Source organism: Coturnix japonica, chromosome 14 (genome assembly GCF_001577835.2).
Source record: "Coturnix japonica isolate 7356 chromosome 14, Coturnix japonica 2.1, whole genome shotgun sequence".
In the NCBI taxonomy this organism is placed as follows: domain Eukaryota; kingdom Metazoa; phylum Chordata; class Aves; order Galliformes; family Phasianidae; genus Coturnix; species Coturnix japonica.
Window position 1 is genome coordinate 6,681,353 of NC_029529.1, and position 20,580 is coordinate 6,701,932.

General features: G+C 47.2%; 1 protein-coding gene across 1 annotated transcript in view; it reads left to right on the forward strand.

Annotated features, from left to right (window-relative positions):
• The first annotated feature begins 12,544 nt into the window (after positions 1 to 12,544).
• RBBP6 (RB binding protein 6, ubiquitin ligase) overlaps positions 12,545 to 20,580 on the forward strand; it is a 30,459-nt gene continuing 22,423 nt past the window's right edge. The window contains exons 1-2 of the mRNA XM_015876782.2: positions 12,545 to 13,104; positions 19,435 to 19,534. Coding sequence (XP_015732268.1) covers positions 12,939 to 13,104; positions 19,435 to 19,534 — 266 coding nt within the window. The 5' untranslated portion in view covers positions 12,545 to 12,938. The remainder of the gene's footprint in view (positions 13,105 to 19,434; positions 19,535 to 20,580) is intronic.

Sequence of the window (20,580 nt, forward strand, 5' to 3'; positions counted from 1 at the left end):
CACAGAGCCATGTCCCTGTCTAGTGCAGAGCTCGTCTGGATGGAGCAGGGACTAAGCAGCTGCTCCTAGAACTGTGCACTTAGAGGAAGCCTCAAGTAACTGCCAGACCAAAATGATGGATTCCCACAGCAGCACCATGGGTGTAGGAGGCAGAAAAGCCCCCGACTGCCCTGTGCAAGGGAAGTTCCCGGTGCAGCTCCTGTCCTCGTGGCTTGTTTGCTGCTGTTGTAAGGAGTGGGCGAGAAGTCCTATTCGGATGCTAATTAGGCCTCTTAATTGCAGCAGTCGCTGATTGCATTATTAAAAACAGCCGAGGAAGTGAAGCATCCCGATCCTAGGGAAATATTTAAACATGAAGTAGTGAAGGAACTTGTGGTGTAGAATGCAGAAACAGCAACGTTTTAATTAACCTGGGGTGTGATCACCAGCCCCGCAGGTGTTTACAGCTCCCAGCACACCTCCTCCAGGTGGGTACCCTTAGAAAACATCTTGAGCAATGCCAGGGTGTCCTGGTGGCCAGCAGGCTGAGCATGAGCCAATAGTGTGCTTTCATGGCCAAGAAGACTAATGGTGTCCTCATCAACCTATGGTTGGCCAATAGTTGATGATGAGCCAGCAGTGTGTCCTGGTGGCCAAGAATGCCAATGGAACCCTGGGCTGCATTGCACAGTGAGGCCATCAGGTGAGAGTGGTGATCTTCCCTTCTGCTCTGCCCTGGGGAGGCCACACCTGGAGCACTGTGCCCAGTGTGGGCTCCCCAGGTATAGACAGACAGGGAACTGCTAGAGAGAGCCCAGCAGAGGACTGCAAACCTGTCTGGATGCATCTCTGTGCAACCTGCTGCAGGGAACCTGCTGTGGGGATTGGACTGGGGGGGCTCCAGCGCACCCTTCCAACACCTACAGCTCTGTGCCTCTTCTTCAGAACTACATCCCCAGAAAGCAGCTTCCAGCGAAGTCATCAAACACTGCAGGTAAGAATCTCTGATTGTACTTACCCGGAACAGCAAAGTGTGTGAGCCGGGAGCACGAGTAGCTGGGAACAAATCCTAGCAGCACAGCACAGCACAGCATACAATCCCCTGTCCCCCCAGCAGGAGGAGCAGCTACAGGGTTGGGTGGAGTGCAGGAGGCGATGAATGCCAGGAAGTGATGGTCTGCTGCAGGCAGAGAAACTCCAGCGTCATGGCAATTATTGGTGATGTAACTGAGAGCGTTGTTACAATGATGGCATCTGCTGTCTTGTATTTACTGCCTTTATGGTCACGTGTGAGAGCAGTGCTTGGAAGGAACTGGGGTGCTACCGTGCTATGTGTTGCACCAGCACAGCATTACTTTGGTGCACCAGAGTCATGTTAGGGATGGTTTGTGTTGCTGGTGTTTTCCTTGAGGGAAGTGAGCCAGGAGATGGCAAAGGACAGAGAATTGATTTTCCAAAGGTAACTGAGTTATCTCTGAGTCACTGACAAGAAACAGGAGGTGCCCTAGGCCATGATCTCTCTGTGGGGTGCCGGGGATGCAGCAGCACAGGCTGCACACCTCTGCTTTGCTTTCCTGGAAGCTGAGCTTGCTATCTGAAAGGTTTGTTTGGTTATTTCTGAAGCAGACCGCCTCCAGCTATTGCTCTCTGTAATGTCATTGTCCTTTTGTTTGGTTGGTTGGCTTTTTTTGTTGTTCTTTGTCCTCTATCCTGCCCAGCACGCAGCACCTCTGCTTCTGGCTGGGGAAAACAGGTACTGCCACTGCATCTGGTGGTAGTGCTCCAGCAAAGGCTGAGCTGGGAGGTGTCAGCAGAAAAGAGAGACAAACATGAAGACCTGGGAGCAGAGCAGAGGCACGGCCTTACAAATAGTGACATGAAATGAGTTGCAGCTGCTCCCTGTGAGCCTGAGTGGTGTGGCAAAGGGATGCAGGCAGGAGGTGGTAGAAGATGCTCTCTGCCATGTGCCATGTCTGCCCTGCATGCCTCTGTCTTTGTCCTGAGAGGGAAAATCAATACCCAGGCTAAATCCAGAGGCTTCGATATTTTTCACAGAAGCCAGAATCAATATGGATTTCTTAACAAGTTTAATTTCAATACCTGAAAGTCTGCATTCTGCCTATCTCCCAATCTTTCCAACCCTTCAGGGAAAAAAAGATTTAAAAGATTTGTTCACATTCAAGGAACTGGACCAGCAGCTGCCCCCTCACCTCCTTCTCTTGCTGCCAACCACAGGGAGCAGTGAGGGTGCTCACCACATGCTGTGTCCCCACGGATACCACCATGAGCAGGGGCCCCTGCTGCTCCTCCTCCCAGCCTGCACCAGCCAGCCAGCCCCAGCCTACATGGTGTGTGAGCAGCCTGATTTAAGGGTGCTGCAGAGCTCAGGAACAGCTCTGTATTTATCATACAAAGCCTTTTTGCAGTTTTAGATCATTATGTGGTCACTGCAAAATACTGCACAATGAGCACAAGCTGTGGGCTCACCTCACCTGAGCAGACGACTTCAGGTAGTGTTATTGCCCTCGGAATGACCCCACTGAAAATGTAATGAGCTTCATTCTGGTTACGCTGCTAATGCAACCGTGTCCACCAAGGTCAGTGTCTGTTGTTCCAATGTCAGCACAGGAGTGGCTGTTGCCATGGGTACTGCATCCATCCTTCTGCAGAGGGACCACTCAGTAGGGGCATGCAGGGGGCAGAGGAATGGGGCCAGAGGCACAGCCATGGGATGGGGATGTCAGCAGGGAGCTACAGCCCCTGCGTTCTGGTCACTGCAGGTCCTGCTGCTGCTTTCATCTCGAGGGAGTGCTTTAATTACTGTATTCCTGTTTTAGTAGACAGAAATCCCAACTAGGAGCTGCACACGTCAGCTGGCAGAAGTTGGCACCCATACAGAGATGGAGGGAACATCACCTGAATGTGGATCAGCGTGGAGCTTCCCTTCTCCTCCTCCCTTTCTCTTCCTTCCCATCCCACCATGTTTTCTCAAGCCCAGCTCTGCAGGTACTCACATCTCACACCGTGTTGTGGGATGAGCTGCTCAGCCCCAGCAGCCACCTCCTTGGTTGCTCCTTCCCTGACATTGTCCTTTGCCCTCCCTTGCTTTGATTTGTTTGTTGTTCTTTTTCTACCATTTGAAATAACTCTGAAAAGCCCAGGTGGGTCCAAGCAATTCATAGCGTGTGTTTATTATTTTCTTGATGGACAGTAATGGATTCTGCAGTGCCATTACTATATGTCATCTAAATCCAAGCTCTGAGGTGCTCCAAAGGGCAGCCTTCATTCAGCAGCTGCAAGAGCTCCTCCAGCACCGTTATCAGCTGCTGGGAGTGCTGCGCACCTTAAATCTTTGCCTGGCCATGGCTGCTAAGCCCAGCTCTTAAATTTCCCCAGGAAATGCCCAAGCAGCCAACCCTCATCTCAGTGACGTCTCTTTGCTGACAAACTGCTGTCACTCCATCACAGCTTCCCCCATCTTTAGTAACCATCAGGTCTGCTGGAAAACTGCACCAAGTAGTGTTAAGAAGCAACTTGGTACGTTTATTTTGATGAAATGCAATAATTATCATGCTTAGCAGCTGTTGCTATTTAAAATAAGAAAAAACGGAGCTTGCATTGAAAATGTTTTGTAAACCATGTGCACCAACAATCTGTTCCAATGAAACCAGCCATTATGGAAACCGTATAATAGCAGGAGCTCATTATGGAAAGTTAAATTGCAAATCATATTTTGTTTTAAATGAGCAAGATGAATGCATAATTTGCCTCAAAGAAATAGTTTTGCAGTTCTCATCCTGCTGCCAAGCACCGAAGCTCTCAGGCTGCAGCTGCTGGAGCTCTGATTGTCCATTTCAGACAACAGGAAGTTTTGGTTTCAAAGGAAGATTTGAAGAGAGAAGGGGAGGAATAACAGCAAAGGAAAAAAAAAATAAATAGGCCAAACGCTGCTGCTGCTCTCACAGTGCAGCACTTGCAATGCTCAGCGAGTTTCCTGCAGAGATCCCAGCACTGAAGTGGCAGAAGGCAAAAGGCTGCAGGGCTGGGGCCACCCTGCTGTGACACCAGATGATGGTGGCTGGGAGGCCCTGCAGGGGTCCCTGGTGGGTGCAGCCCTTCCTGCACAGAGCTCACAGCACCAGTCTTCAGCCTGCATGTGTTCTTCCATAGCGAGAGTGTCACTTATGCACGTGGCAGTGGTTATTATCCTTCCATCACTGCTCTGTCCCAGTGAGTCCAGCAATCCCCACACAATAATGCCATCAGAGCTCATCTATTTGCACCAATTAAAAGCAATAGTAAATACTCCATGGAGATTCAAGTCTCATCTGCTCCTCCCTGGGGCTCGGAGTTTTCCTTATTCCCTGTAGGAACACAACACTCCATTGAGTGGCTCTGAGGCTGCTGAGAGTGCAGATGCCATGTGTCCCCTGCACATGTCCCCAGTCCACAGGGATGGAGATCCCAGCACTGGGAGAGGCTCCCAGGAGCAGCACTCAGTGCGGCAGCACTGTCAACCCCCACATCAATGCAAACTACTGCCGCCAGGTTTTATCGACAGCCTTAAACCAGAGCATATGTAGTAATGGGACTTGGCAGGGGATCCGGACACACTCCTATAAATTCTACAGCTGATGGGGAACAGAGCAGAGAACTTCTGCCTTCTGGGACTCTGCAGGGAGCTGAGGGTTGGGCATTGACCATGGGATGGCAGTTGGGGGGGGGGTTGCCCCAGCAAAAGCCATACCAAAAGGACAGCATTGGGGGGAGGGAGAGGGGTTGTTCAAGAGCCAAAGTACAACAAAAACCTGCACTAAGGGCACCACACAGGCACTCCCTGTCCCTTGTCCCCAAACCATGACACTACAAGGGCTATCCAAGGAGTCAGTGAGCACAAAGCACACCTGCAGCAGGGCTAATTGGGGTGGCATTGATTGCAGCTGTACCAAAGGTGCAGGCAGCTGTGGGGGACCAGGCACAGTGGGGGCTCTGGGGGCTGTTCCTAACCTGCTGGGTGGAGCTCACTGCATCCTCAGGGTGCCAGGAACTGCTGTATCCAGTGCCAGGTGAGCCCATTGCTGCTGAGAGCTCTGCAAGCACTGCTGGCACCAGCGATGTGGCTGAGCAAAAAGTGCTCCGTTTGTCTCTTTCAGGCTTACAGCAAATGGAAAAGCAAGAAATTGGCAGCAGGTAAATTGTTGCTATTTGAGACTATAAAATAATGGAGAAGGAGCAAGCACAGCAAGCGGTGCAGTTGCAGGGCTGGGAGCAAGGAGTGTTCTCCTCCCAGGGCAGGCATGTGGCTCCTCAAAGCCTTTCAAGGTGCTATACATCTTCACAGAGGATTTCAAACCAGTTAACATAGCAGCAAGCCAGCACAAATAATTGAGAAGGCTAACGAGTGTCCCATAACCTTCATAAAAATAGCAAATATTTAATACTGCAGGCTTTTATTTTTTCTTGAATGTGGGCTTTTTTTCCCCTTTTTTTCTTGTCCTGGATCTCAAATCATACAGGTGATTCTTTCTGTTTCGCAGTCTTAATTAGCTTCTCTTTCCTGCCTCTTGTCAACACTGTGCAGCCAACTCATCTCTTCATGCTGCTGCCGGGTATCTGTGCTGCATGGCTGTGCTCTGGAATTAAAATGTTTATACGAAAGCCAAGATTTCAGAGTCTGCATCTTTACAAACCTCCTTTAAGGAAACAACAGTAAACCATGGGTGTCAGTGCCCCATCCTGGAGGGATGCTGGGATGTACCTGGGTCACACCTTCCTCTTACCAATGTAGGGCTGCAGAAGTCTCCTTACCTTACTCTCTTTTTGATCATGAGGCTGATTCCCTGCACCAGGTGTACTGAAGCTGTTTGCCCTGTGACAAGGCACATTTAGGCTAACATACAGTTGTGCTGGGCCTGATGAGAAGCCTTGTCAGATTCACAGATCTTCCCTTGGCTCACCCCCTGACGGTCGCTCATTGGGCATTCAGCTCAATGCTGGCTGCAGTTCAGCTGCTCACAGCCCGCATCGCCCAGCTTCTCTGCCTCCAGCACTGCTTAATCCGAGGCAGCACCTGGAGTGTGTGGCAATGATTTTGTCCTTCTTGAATCCTCTGTCCTCTCTTATTCCCTCTGTCTCACTCTGGGAGATCTCCAGTTCCCTCTGGAGGAGAATGTTACAGCTTAGTGCTGTGATGTCTCGAACTCCCTGGACTCAGGTCATGCTGGGGGATGTTCAGGTTGGATATTAGGAATAATTTCTTCTCTGAAGGAGCAGACAGGCACCTCCACTGCCCAGGGAGGTGGTGGAGTTGCTGTACCTGGAGACGTTCAAGAACCATGGAGATGTGGACCTGAGAGACGGTGGGCGAAGTGGGATGGGCTGGGGTAAAACTTGGTGATCTGAGAGGGCTTTTCCAACATCAATGGTTCCATGATTCACAGCCCTGTGCCCCCTGGCCTCTGCTCATGGGGCCATGCCACAGCACCAGATGTATTTAGGTGGAAGGGGCAGGCCATGGATCAGCCTGAGTAGGGCTGAACCTGGAGTGGGGTGCAGGTACACCTACCCCACAGGTGCTGCTTTGGCTCTGCTGGCAACAGGTACAAGCTCCAAAGATTTTGTGGATGATAACAAGCTGTGCCTTTATGGGTAGCGATCAGCAGTTACAGCCTGACAGCAGTTCCTCTAGCTGCCATTTTGCAGCCTGAGCATCTCTGATGTTTTTCTTCTAATTACTCTGTTAAAGCTCCCTCACAGGGCACTGGCAAACATCCGTCCAGCACATTGCTGCCTGTGGGTCCCTGAACTCTCCCACAAAGAGCAGTTTCCCAGGGAAACAAGACAAGAAGCAGACCAAAGAAACCCAAGCATCCTGCTTCCTTCCGCCACCAGATCTACAGATCATTCTGCTCTTTCACTCTCCTAACACTGACACCAGCTAATTGGCATCGGGCCTCAATACAACGATTTGTTCTTTTTCATCCATTTGTTCCATTCCTCCTGCACGTTATTCTCTCTATCCTCTGCCTGGCTCCCTGCTCATCCCTCTCTGTCTTGATTGCAATGAGAAGATGGAGAGGGTGCCCAGCGCCAGGTCAGGGCCACTGGTGCTGTAGTGACAGAACACCGAGCTCAGAGAGAGCCAAAGTCTTCCTGTAAAAGGGACATGACAAATGCAGGACGTGCCGCAGCTGCTGCTCATTGCCTGTGTCCCACTCATGGGTCTGATCATTATTTTAATGAGTTGCAGCATCTCATAGTGCACAGCACAGAGAAAATTATATTAAACAACTGTGAAAAGAAATCATTTATTTCCCTAATGTCTGTGTTTTGGGTTGTGGGGGAGGGGGGGAGGGGGGGAACAGACTCCAGCAATGTGACTTTTCCTGCCGAGCCACAATGTAGTAGGCTGCTCGTTAGCTTAGATCATCGCTGCTCAAAATGTAATCATCTTTAAAAATGATTAAAACCATGAGCCTGGCCAACAGAATGCACGGAGGCCAAGATGGCAAAGGGCCTGGAGCTTCCAGCACCTGGACTTTACTTTGGCCTGTGCTCTGCCCACCCGCAGACCTCAACAGCTTTAGGGCTGGAGGTATATGTACCCCAAAGCAGAGCCAGGAGGTGCTGCTCCCTCACAGGGCTCATTAGTAGAGCCCTATGCCGCACAGCCAGTGCATGAACCCAGATGGGAAATAAGCATGAAATCTGATTGCAAGGTTCGGCAGAGCTGATGGGCCTGGGCAGCTGGGACCACGGCACCTCGAAGGAAGCTGGGTGAGCACTGCTGGGCTCTTCCAAACACTGTTAAATAATCATCTATAGCCAATGATTATTCATGAGCACAATGAAGATTATCATTCAGATTCCTTAACAATTCCACACGGCTCCTGTTTGATGTGGTGAGGCTCTAGCAGTGCATTTGCATTAGAGAAAGTATTACTACTTTTGATGGAGAAGGATTACAGGAGAAATCTGCATAAATTTATTGGTAAATGTCATTTAGCATATGTCCAAATGTAATGTATCACTGTTTGTAGTGCAGACTCCCTGATTCACACAGGGCTTTTTTATTCAGAAGACAGACAAATAACCCCTGGGACACCCATCACCTCTATGAGATCGGACATTGTCACCACTGCACTGCTGAGTGAGTTCAGAGCTAGCCCCACAAGCTGGGCTTTCCATGCATGCAATGGAAGCCATGCAAACGCCCTGGGGCAGGGGAAGCCTTCACCTTCTGCCAACAGACATTCGCTTCTGCAGTGAATTCTGCACCAGATTCCCAGTGCTTCACCACCACACATCTCTGTCAGGCAAGCAAAGGCAATGCTCCATCATGACTACCTGATATGTCTTATCATCTTGTTAGCAATTAATATTAGCACGGTAGAAATTGCTAATATGTGATATACAATAATTAGAATTCAGTTTAATTGCTGAGGAGCTCTTGCACTTCGCATACAAATGTGGCTCTTCCCCCTTGGACCAAAGATGGTGCACGGTGAGGAAGTCTTCAGAGCTCTGCAGCTGCACTTCATTGGGTCCAGCAGCACCCTGTGTTCAGCTGTGCCTTATTGCAAGAGGATATGACCTCTTCCATTTGTGTCTTGAATGAGAGGGGGAGAAAATGCTTCTCCTGAAAACAGCAGGATGCTTTGTGTGTAACTGCAGGTACAAGATAAAAGGAGGGAAGTTTTGCAGGGGCAGCACTATGTGCACTAGTGTAGGTGGGAGTGTGGCCTGGAAAGCAGTGGATCTATAGAAAGCTTTGGGGCCATGGCAGATACCCAGCAGCATGTGGCCAGCTGAGTGGTTTGCAGTAATGGCTCTGCAGCATGACCAGGACAGCTTCAAGCAGGAACTCATCCTGAACTGTGCTTATTCCTGTGCAGAAGGGGCTGGCTGAGGATGCTATCTCCCAGGGATTTGTGGCTGCTGGTGACTCAGAACTGAGATGACTCAAAAGAAAGGCAGTATCTGAGGAATAAAATCAGCTGCCACAGCCCCACCGTCATCCAGTTCCACACCCCAGCACAATGTCTGGAGCGATTAGTGCACTGCATAGGGACCTTACAGAGGAGAAGCTCTCGGTTTTGGCACTGGAATTCTTCATCTGTTTGCTGCGATAGTGCCATGCACAGCAGCAGGGCCTGGCTGGGGCTGAGAGAGGGAGGCTCTGGAGGATGCAGAGAAGGGGCCTTTGATCCCCATAATTAACTTTGATTTAAAATGCATTATGAAGCTGAGAATTAGGAGGAAGCTGGGGCTGCTTTGATGTGTGCATAGGGACGTGGCCAGGAGGCTGTGGGGGGCAGAGGGTGCAGAGCAGCTGGGGCTGTATGCAGGAGAGGAGCACTGAGCAGGAAGGGCACTTGGGTGCTGCCCTCGGGGGAGACCACTGTCTGTACAAAGGGCTCCAGCACTCAGAAATAGAGGAGTGCTCTGTGCTGAGGGGAATTTCATGTCCTTCGAGCAGCCTTAAGCTGGGGAAGGCTATTTGTACAGGGCTGCTTTTTGCCAAACTGTCACTGATGAAGGTGACCTTCTGAGTTAACTACAGGGTGTTTCCTGCCCTTCAAAGCAGGAACAGCCACAGGTACCTCTTCCGCACTTGTACAAGTAGTCACTGCCGCAGCAGCTGCTCACACCTACGGCTTTGATGCCTTTGATACGGCTCGGTGAGGAGCTGCGGGCCCGTGTGAGGCTGCGGTGCCGGGACAAGCGAGGTCCTGTTTTGGACCCGCAGTGTTGAGAGTGAAGCGCACAGAGTGAGGTGCGGGGAGCGGGCCCGGCACCTGCCGGCTCTGCTGGAAACTGCAGGCTGAGCTTCGCTGAGCTCGTTTGCTCCTCGCTATGCAGGAGCAGCGCTGTGGATTTATTTGTTTCTTGAGTTTTGGCGTAACTTTTGAGGTTTTCCCCGACTCTAAGTCCTTCGAGCCTAAGGGAGCTGTAAAACATCACCAAATGCGAAACGGGATTGCAAACTGGGAGAGGAGCTTGGAAAATGGCTTTGGAAAACAAGCAGATGAGCTGTGCCAGCGCCTGCAGACTCACTAAGAAAGAATTCCCCCATTTCCTGGGGCACACACACCCAGAGATGAGGTCAGGTTTCCTCTGTCAAGCAGACTCGAGCTGTGCTATGGCATATCTGTAGGATTCTTCCTCCCTCCATCCTTCCCTGAGGTCATGAGGGCAAACAGGGCTGCAGTGTGCAGCACCTGATGGTTTTATCCCTGAATTTGCTCAAGCTGAGTCAGATCTGATAGGCAAGAATGAGCCATAATCATGGGCTCTGGTAAGAAGCTGAAGCTTAAGAAGTCAAAAGCAGGAAGAAAAGCTATCCAGCTGTGTGGGCCTTGGGATTGGCATTGTGTTCAGAACCTGGAAGCTCTCTGGGGCAGCCTGGCTGTGTGCTCTCACACTGCAGCTACAGCCATTCCTGTTGCTAGCACCCTTCAGGGCCTAATTAATGTCTGAGAAGCAACGTACAGATAAAAACTGCAAACACACAACAGTCCCAAATAGTAGGTTGGGCAAGAAGAGGTCTGACCCATAATGTTGCTTTGCTGAATGTTTCCTGGAGATATTCACCCACTAGGAAACAAGTTTGTGTTGTAGGGTGTTCTGCCTATGCTGGCAGAAACTGATGGAGTGGCTGCTGCCCAGCTCCTGGGAGCCTCTATGGCAGGACAAAAACCACACGCAGTTTTCTTCCTCGTTGCCAGGGATGCCGGATGGCAGCACTGCTGGTCACATGCTGCTTTGCAAAGGAACTACAGGGACAAGTAGTTCCAAAACCTCTGAGCACTTTTGGTGAATAAGACCAGCATGAGAGCAGTTATCATCTTTGGGGGTGTTAAATCCTAAGGAATATACATGGCATTGCTGAAAATCTATAGGTGACCCTATGAAGTCAAACTTCCCCTCAGTCTGTAGATCTCTCTCCTTTGTTAATTATTTCTCCTTCCTTTCACTTCATACTGCAGGACATTTGCTCACAGCTCACTGTAATATTTATTGGCACTTAAGGTAATAAACAACCCCTCCTGTGTCCGCCTGGAGTCCATTCATCCAGACTTTAGACCCCATCTGGCAGCAGTGATGGCTGTGGGGCAACTCGTGGTGATGACGGGGTGCAGGGGTCATGTGGGTCCTTATCTTTAGTGAATTGTCCCAGATCTCCAATGGATTATTATTATTATCATCATGGCAAAGTAATCTGATAGCTCAAAGTGGAGCAGCCAGGTGCTAATGGACTCCCGGGAGCTTTACCAACTTCCACCTCTGGGGGACTGCTCTGTATCAGGACAGGTAGGGAAAAGCCCTGGGATACCATGTGAATGAATTTGCTGTATTTCTCTAGTTACCAGGTGCAGATACAAATGTCACCACGATGCTCCTCCTTATCTGCCCCAGCAGGAGCTTCAGTGATTCAGCTGGGGACGTGGGCAAGGCACAGCACAGTCCTGTGGGCTTGCAGGTGAGGCAAGTTCCTCTTGTCTTGCACAGAAGTCACAATTACAGACAAAACACACTGAAACTCCATTTTAAATCAAATACACTCCCTTTATTGCACTTTTTAAAACTCATCTGAGTCTGATCTTAGAGAATGACAGCCAAACTTCCAGGCAACTCACTCTGCGGGTTGTTTTGCAGAGCTTAAAAGGCCAATTTACTGCTGAACGCATCTGAGAGTAAAGGGGTAAGTAACATTACAGACCAGTTTGAGGTGGTTCGTTATCACAGAATCACAGAATGACCCAGGTTGGAAGGGACCACAAGGATCATGTAGTTCCAACCCCCCTGCCTGGCAGGGCCACCAAACACACACCTTTACTAGATCAGGTTGTCCAGGAGACCCCATAGAGACCCCATAGATCAGGTTGCCCATGGCCCCGTCCAACCTGGCCTTGAACACCTCCAAGGACGGGGCATCCACAACCTCCCTGGGCAGCCTGTTCCAGGGCCTAACCACTCTCCTAGTAAAGAACTTCCCCCTAACATCCAACCTAAATCTTCCCTCTTTTAACTTAAAACCATTTCCCCGTGTCCTGCTATTATCAGCCCTTTCCAAGAGTTTACTCCCCTCCTGGGAGTAAGTTCCCTTCAGGTACTGAAAGGCTGCAATGAGGTCACCCCGCAACCTTCTCTTCTCCAGGCTGAACAAACCCAACTCCCTCAGCCTGTCCTCATAGGGGAGCTGCTCCAGCCCCCTGATCATCTTCCTGTCCCTCCTCTGGACCCTTTCCAAAGTCTCCATGTCTTTTTTGTACTGAGGGCTCCACACAAAGATGTCCAAGTGTGTCGAAGATCCGGCGGCCCCGCTCATCCACGCGGTGTATAACGCGTCGCGCCGGTAACGGCTGGGGGCGTTGTACCGCTCGTGGCGGCGTTGTACCGCTAGGGGGCGCCCCGCCCACATGCAAAAAGGGGGCGGAGCCACCTCCAGCCACGTGACCCGGGGCAGCGGTTCCTTTGTCATAATGCGCCGCGTCACGTGAGCGCTGGGCGTGACGTGCCGTTGCGCAGCCGCAGTGCGGTGCCCCGTGCGGTTGGCGGCTGGGAAACCCCTCGGAGAAACGCTGAGGCGGGGGCGCTGGATCCGCCATAGGCAGAGTGTGGGCCTGGGAACGGCGCGAGAGGACGAGGAGCGGGGCCGAGCGGAGCCCAGCAGCGGGGACGCTCCGCTAGGAAGAGCCGGGTGGGCCGCCGTGCTGCCGAGGCCTAGCTCGGTCGTCGAGAACCGGAGTCGTCGTGGACGCGGGGAGCGGGGCCTACCGCCGCCGCCATGGAGCCCTGAGGCCTCCCCGAGCGGAGCGTGCCTAGGCCGCGCGGCCCGGCCATGGCGCTGCGCTGCGGCCTCTGAGCGCCGCCCGCCTCAACTCGGCGCCGCCGCCCGCCCGGAGCTCGGTGCGGCCTGACCTGGAGCGCAGGCATCGCCGCCGCCCGGCAGCACCATGTCGTGCGTCCATTACAAGTTCTCTTCTAAGCTGAACTATGACACCGTCACCTTTGACGGCCTTCACATCTCCCTGTGCGACCTCAAGCGCCAGATCATGGCTCGAGAGAAGCTGAAAGCGGCCGACTGCGACCTGCAGATCACTAACGCCCAGACCAAAGAAGGTGCGTTGGGGGGCGGGCGGCTCCGGGCCGGGCCGAGCGGGGGTTGGGTGCAGGCGGTGCCGTGTGCTCGGGCCATAGGGAGCCGTGCTTATAGAGCCGGCAGGGCCGAGTTGTAAATTCAGAGCTACATGAAGAAGAACGTGAGGCCGATACGTGGTTACCGGTTGCCTGGAATTGTGATTAAAATAAGGAAAGATGGGAGGTTAACTTGTTACAACGAACTTGCTAGATTTATGTGAAATCTGATGGAGAAAGCTGTGAGAGGTAAACGTAAAACAGCTGTCTAACTTATCTAAAGAATTAAAGTAGGTTTGATAACTTCATTTACTGCATTGGAAAGCTGTTTTTGTGTCCAGAAACCGCTCCTCGGTCACAAGTTATCTGATCTATCGTCTTTGCAAAGCCTTAAAAGCCATTTTGTTCTCTACATGTAAATTATACTTTGAAATTTCCTGTTAGAGCAACTTTTGTCCCTCTTTTGCATTATTACATAGTAACTATGGCAGGGAAGTGCTGCATCTAATGGCAGAGGGCTCGTGGGGAGTTTGAGAAGGAATGTACTTGAAAATAACATCAATTCTTCTAATTCCAATATGGAATTATCAGTGATGATAATGGGTCTTTATTGCTTGGGGTGGTACTACAGTTTGTGGTGGTGCTGTGCCATCCTGATGTGTTTGGATGCGATTAAGGACTTTGGGATGTCGTTTCTCAGAAATAAAATGTATTTTGAAGTGTTTTTATGAAGCAGTGAGCTTTTCTGTTTGCCTTGTGGTTCTGGGACACTCTTACGTTTTTCCTTTATTAATGTGTGTTTTTTGTTTCACATTAAAATTCAAGCAATATAATTTGTATGCCAGTAACTGTAACTTCAACCGTAGCATTTCAGGTGAGTGGGCTTAAAGCTGATTCTCTACAGATACTAAGAAACTATTTTCAGGATGTTGATAAAGGGACTTAACGAGCATAACACCAGGAAGCTGCTGAGAGATGCCATTGTATCACATGTGTAGGTAGATGCACGTGTTACAAAACCCCTCAACTTTTGTATTGGAACTGAGTAAAATGGTGAGATGCTTTTGGAAATGTTTCATTTTAAGGACTTTACTCAGGAATGATCTGTGAATTCTGTGTGCACTTACTGGCTTCACAGAACTTGCAGCCTGAGTGAACAGCTGATACTGTGTTGTAACAGCCAGGTCAGTTTAAAACACAGCCTTCATACCTCAGTGTTAGATGGTAACAAACTGTGATGCAGACCCATTATTACCAGAACAAAAAGCTTTGATTTGATTTGGTTTGTTTGGCTTGTTTAGAGGTTTTCTTGTTTCTAACAGAATCTCATCACAGCAGGTGAGGAGCAGAAAGCAAAATGCTAAAGGAAAACAACACTAATTTATGCACATATAAGTGTGCATCCCATAAAGTGTTACTCGTATTCTTAATACGTATCAGAATCCTGTGGAGAAAAAGTATCTGCCTCAGTAGGTTGTTAAGAGTGGTGTTGTCTAAAGGTGGAGTATCTCTTCAAAGAGTAAGGCCCTTGTTTAAGGGCAACAGGATTGTCTTCTGGCCCCCTGCATTGCTTTTAGGTCACTATGAGAATAAGGGTAACTTGCAGACTTGATGTATTAGTGGTATGGATGCCTACTGAAGTTTTGTAGGACTAACTTCCACTTGAAATAAATAACTGAGGGTTTCAGGGCAAGGCCAGGTGCCAGTTATTTTAGTTTATACATACCCTTGAGTTTTGTATTAATCAGATTGAGGTGTTTGAATACACTATCAAAAGAAGAAGGAAAAATCAGACTAAGATGTTTTACTTGGATTGGATGTCTTGAGTTCTTGTATATGGACACAGAGTGTTCGTTTCTTGTGATTTCATGTATTTGTGGGGGGTTCTGACAGATGTTGATGTGATGCTGGAAAGAATAAAGTGAAACTTGACTGATGCTGGCCTGCTGGATCTGATTCTTTTGGATGCTCTTTCCTGCCCTAAAACCTTCTGAATCAAAAGCACTTAAGAGAATGTGCTATACTGCTAATATATATAAATACATTACAATGAGTTACAAGCTAGAAGTGAGTGAGCTGCTCGTGGTGGGATGAATAGTTTTCAGGAGGAGTGGTATCTTAAAATCTTGGAACTGGGATTTTGTATGAGTTCAGTGCTGTAGTTTGTCCTTAGCAGCTTTTCTGGTGCCCATTGTGGTGCCTTCAAACTCATGTTCACTCTGAAATCACATGAGCTCACAGCTGATGTCTGTGTGCTGGGGTGTCTTCAGCAGTTTGCAAACACAGCACTAAAGGTGAGACATTTAAGCAACTTTTAAGCCTTGTCGTTCACTGTACGATTTTATGCTGCAGTGCTAATGCTTTAGTTATACCTCAGTACAACCCTTGGGTTGCTATGCAATACTGGTACATAGAGCTGTCAGAAAGGATGTGGAGTTCCCCGTTGCCCTGGGAGGAGGGTAAGTTATGTACCTAGTCAAGGTCTGGTGTGGAGCTCAGATGCGGTGCTTGTCTGTGTCAGATGCTTTAACTGGCACCAGCAGGTCTGAGATCCATCCTCTTCGTGGGTGTCAGCTGGATTAATATCCCTTTGGCAGATGCTGTGGGCAAGCTCAGCCTGATCCATCTTCACAGTGTCTCCAGCATTGCTTTCACTTTCTCCTCAGTGACACAAGTGGAGCCAACTGAACGCTGAGGCTTTGGGCAGCCTGTGTGCTCAGATCGATGGTTATATGTTAGACTCTGACTCATCTATTCAGGATCACATAAGTGCTCTTATGAAGCACAGCACTTCACAGTAATGATGCAAATGAAAGGTCTGTGAACTATGTGACAGGTGAACTGGCTCATTAAAGAAATAGTATGTCAGGTGAGGTCATCGATACCTATTGTGGTGGATGCTGAAAACCAGAAATAGCTGCCCACTCCATTAATCAGAGTGTTTCAAGGCAATTTTTCAGTGCCAGCTACATAACTTATTTGCTTTTTCCAAAATAAAAATTGTAAGTATTGATTAAAACAGAGTAAAAAATAATTGATAATGAGGGAGCGTATTTTGAAGTGCCAAGGAGAAAAAAGCATCTTCAGGAGTTGCCCTATTTTATTTTTCTTTTAGATTAGACAGTTTTGAATGTTAGTGGTTGGTTTCCTCTCTTACTTTACAGATCCTTCCACCAATAGCACAGTGTCTGATAAGTGAGATATCGAAGCCTAGCAAAGGTCATTTTGCACACAGCCTCATGTTATTGAAGAGCACTTCCTCTCTATGCTGTGCTCAGAAAGATGCAGTGCTGTCAGACTGAAACCAGTGCATTAAAACAGACCATAAAATGCAGTAAGAACTTCTTAGAGTCACTCATTTGTAGTATGCGTAACAGAAATTACTAAAACCATCAGATTTTCAGCATTTTATACTTCTCTTTTTTGCAGAAGGTTACATAAATGAATGTTTTTTCATTTAAACCAGTTATTTTTTGATGTCTACCTCCATACAGTCCTTGAAATGTCTCTTTTGCTTGACCCTATCAAGTATATTATTTTCTTGTAGAACAGATAGCAACTTTTATACTGTTATGTCACTTCTGCTTAATTTGTAGTCCACATTTCCTTTGGTTTTGCAAGTTTTTCAGACTGAGTTCTGCATTTTAATCACAGGTCGGATTGACTAAAGCCTGGTGGCCACTCACTGGCTGGCACCATCAGTAAAGTGACTTTTGAGGAATCAACAATTCATGTACCTCCTGCTTTGTGGAGGATTTCTGTTAGAGCTCTGCTTGTCAAGTGTGAAAAGTGGCCTTGTTGAACATGATGTCACTGCTCTTTTGCAGATGTTCAGTCACATGGTGAAGCAGGGTGTGCAGTGACACTGCTTTGCAGATCCTGGGAGCTGCCAAGTCCCTGCTAGGCAATATTGCTATAGGGGAACAAGCTTGTGCTGGAGATGCCAGCTCAATCTGAGAGCTGTTAGACTGAGCTGGCTTCTGTTAAATTCAGATTGAACAAATGCATTTCAAGGTATTTGAGGAGTAGCTTCAGCTTTCATCCTTTTTTAAAGGAAGTTAAGTTTGTACTTTGCATTGTTTTACTTCGCTTTTAATAAAATTTAATCACCAAAATGCATTCAAGTAGTTAGGATCAAAAAGAAATAAACATACTGCAGCCAATAGATTCCAAGTCCTTTTGCAGATGTAACTCAACTTGTGCACTCAGCTGCAGGTAGTCACTCTTCCCCAGTTCTCTGTCACGCTATTATGGTGACAGAGCAAATGGGATGAAATAAATACCAAATACAAATGTGTCATAAGTGTCCTATGCAGGTAAAGTCTGCTTCACGAGGAGATATTGGTCTTCTGTTGATCAGTTTAAATATGAAAGCACTGATGACATTGGAATTTGCTTTTGTATCACTGCTCCTGGATGGCTGGAACTCTTTTAACATGCAGACTGAAAGCAAGCAGAGCATCTGTGTGCACGTAAGGGCAGCTTATTCCAAGGGCTCCTGTGTTGGTGCTTCTCTTCTAAGGGTCAGTAAATTGTCACAAATGACTAAAAGAAGATTTCTTCACCCTTACAACTTTTGTATGCATTTGGTTTGGCCTCTGCAGGCTTGCATGATTTATGAATAAAGCCATTGTCTGCAGGAGAGAATGGTTTAGACTCAACAGATTTATAATAGGAACAGAAATGAAGCCAGTTTTCACTACAGAAAAACAGATTGTGTATTTAAAAACAAAACGCAGTGTGTTTTTGAAGAGGAAAAGCGGAAGGTCCCAAAGTGTGTCTTCTGTGAATGGCTTTGGCTGTCCTAATTTAGTATTAAATTCAACTTTTTTAGTGTTAGTTTTCTGTTTGTGAGCTAGAAATTTTAAAAAGGAAAAAAAAGGGGGGGGGGGGGGGGCACTTCAAAGGTAATTCCTCATAACATTCATTGCCTGCGGTTCTTTTGCCTGTATTTCTGTATTTACGTTAGCCTAGGTTTTCCTGGATAATTTCCATGTATGTGTAATGCACATTGAGAGGAGTCCTTTCTGTTCCTTTCAGCTGAGGTCCGGACAAATCAGTCAGCTGCTCCCTTGTTCACTGTCTAGGAGAGGTGCAAAAATATGCAGTCTATAGAACTAATAATGTTTGTATTAGGAACAAGCATAGGAAGTTCCTACTTTGTTGAGGAGCCACTGTTGGTTATCCCAGAGCTCTGAAATCTTCATCCAGTGGCTCCTAATCTGAACTTCTCCATTGAGATGTCCTACTGCATGCAGGCCTTTCATGACAGCTTGCTTCGTAATGATTAGATTTTCCTAGAGCTCTACGGGGTGGTTTCAGGATATATAACTAAAGAAAAGCTGCTGTTTTCATAGATGTCATTAGGAATAGTCCTTTCTCGCACAGTTCTAAATGACTGAAATTCAGAGGAAGCTGCTGCTCAATTCCCTTGGGGAAGTTCAGAAATTAGTTTCAGCTGGATGATTTTTCAGTTTTTCAAAGCAGTAATTTATCATCTGGAAATAGGAATAAATCTTTCATTTCAGAGTTGAAATGATACCCTCTGGTCGGTGTGTTTCAGTCTAAATGAAGCTTCTTTTTCTACAAGTAACATGCTGAAAAATGGAGTGCAAGTCATAAAATAGTCTTACTTTGTGTGTGATCACTGGGCAAAACCACAGTGTGAGTGTATGCGTGATGGGTTACACAGAGCCTTTGGTTTGCCAATTAGTTCTGCAAAGCTTAATGGCTTTTTGTATTTAAAACTGTGGGTGGGTTATAGGGAATGGATGCTGACGGTGCTTTAGGATAGTCGTAGTTGGCTTGTAGAAGTTCAGTATAAAAGCCATTCTGATGGAGAGACTTTGGTGTTTCAATCTTATTCAGCATTGAAAGCAATAGCTCAGAGTTGTCACATTTAGTTAAGTCTCTGTCTTATTATTACAGAGCAGGATAACTGGGCTTAAAAATTAGTTTTGTGCTTGTGGGACTGCAGTGGTTTGTTTTTTCTCCCAAAGCCTATTGATATTGTCGCCTAACAGAAGTAAAAGCAACCTACTGTAGAAGGAATGAACCCTGTGCACTCACATACTCTTTCAGTGACCTTTGAGGCCATTTTGCTGTTGGCATCCAGAGTAGCTTAAAGTTGTTGCTTACGTTCGATTATCAAACTTAGTTTTTTTTTGAGTAGACCGTTATTTTAAGGCAGTAAAAGTGCAGATGGTATGTGTATATTTCTGCTTTTCTATCATTAAAAGAGTGCTCTGAAGTGTTATCAGAATGCATGTCAATATATGCTCTTATGACCTTTTTTCTGCGTTTGTGTTTTTTTAGAATACACAGATGATAACGCTCTGATTCCCAAGAATTCATCTGTAATTGTTAGAAGAATCCCTATTGGTGGAGTTAAGGCTACAAGCAAAACATATGTTATGTAAGTATACGTAAAGCACTCTATTCTTTGTGAGATGTTTCTTCACTTTTTGGATTGGCATGAGTTCCTAAAGGCATTCATATTGTATATTTATTTTTAAAGCTGCCATTATTTTTATCTTTGTATTGGGGTGGATTTTTATGCCTGCCAGCAGCAGCGACTTTTGAGGTGGTTCTGTTGGCTTTGTTCTTGGGGCCAATTTTCTGAGACCAAAGACTTTAGATCCCGTTTCCTCTACATGAGGAGATTCCTTATTATATACATTACTCTATTTGACTTTGTGGTAGATCAAAATTTACACTACTATGCCTATTTGTATGTTATTCCCATCTCAGCAGTCTGCTTCTCAGTGTGAAACCTTACTTGCCACATCACTAAGACAAAAATGCAAGATTCTTATGGCCCAAACCTGGTATTTTTGCATGCTAGCAATATAGGATGGAGCAAGGGTTACCAGTTGGTGAGCCATGCAAGTGAGACATGTCATGCATAACTGATTAGATTCCTTAAGACAATAATTGTCTCAAGCAAGTGAAAAAGAACAATACCCTTAAGTTTCTTGCTTTTTGTGTGAGTACCATGGAGGAATAGCTACAGCTTTCCTGACTTTAAACTTGGCAAGTGTGTTAGCATGCTGCCAAATGTTACTATTTAGCTTTCTGATTTTACCTTAATTAAGCTGGTATCTGTGCTCCAGGTTTTCGTCTTAGTATTCTTGGAGAACAGAGAATCACATGTATTTATTATAATTAGACTATGGGATTGTTGCTGTCATTTATTTATTCACAGAATCCAGTTCTGCGTCAGCTGCTAGCATTGTTTGAATGACCCAGTTTTCTGGCCTTCTCAAAGATACCTCTCCAATACAATCAGTAGCTGTTAGTAACTTGTGGTTTTACCTCATCTTTTTAACATTGATTCTCAGCAGATAAAGTTTACTGATGAGTTACAGTTTGTCTTTTCCAAACGCTGCAACAGTACCTTGGTACCCATGAAGCATTTGCAAGCAAAAAGGTTGAATTTACGTGGCCCTGCACATGAACTTC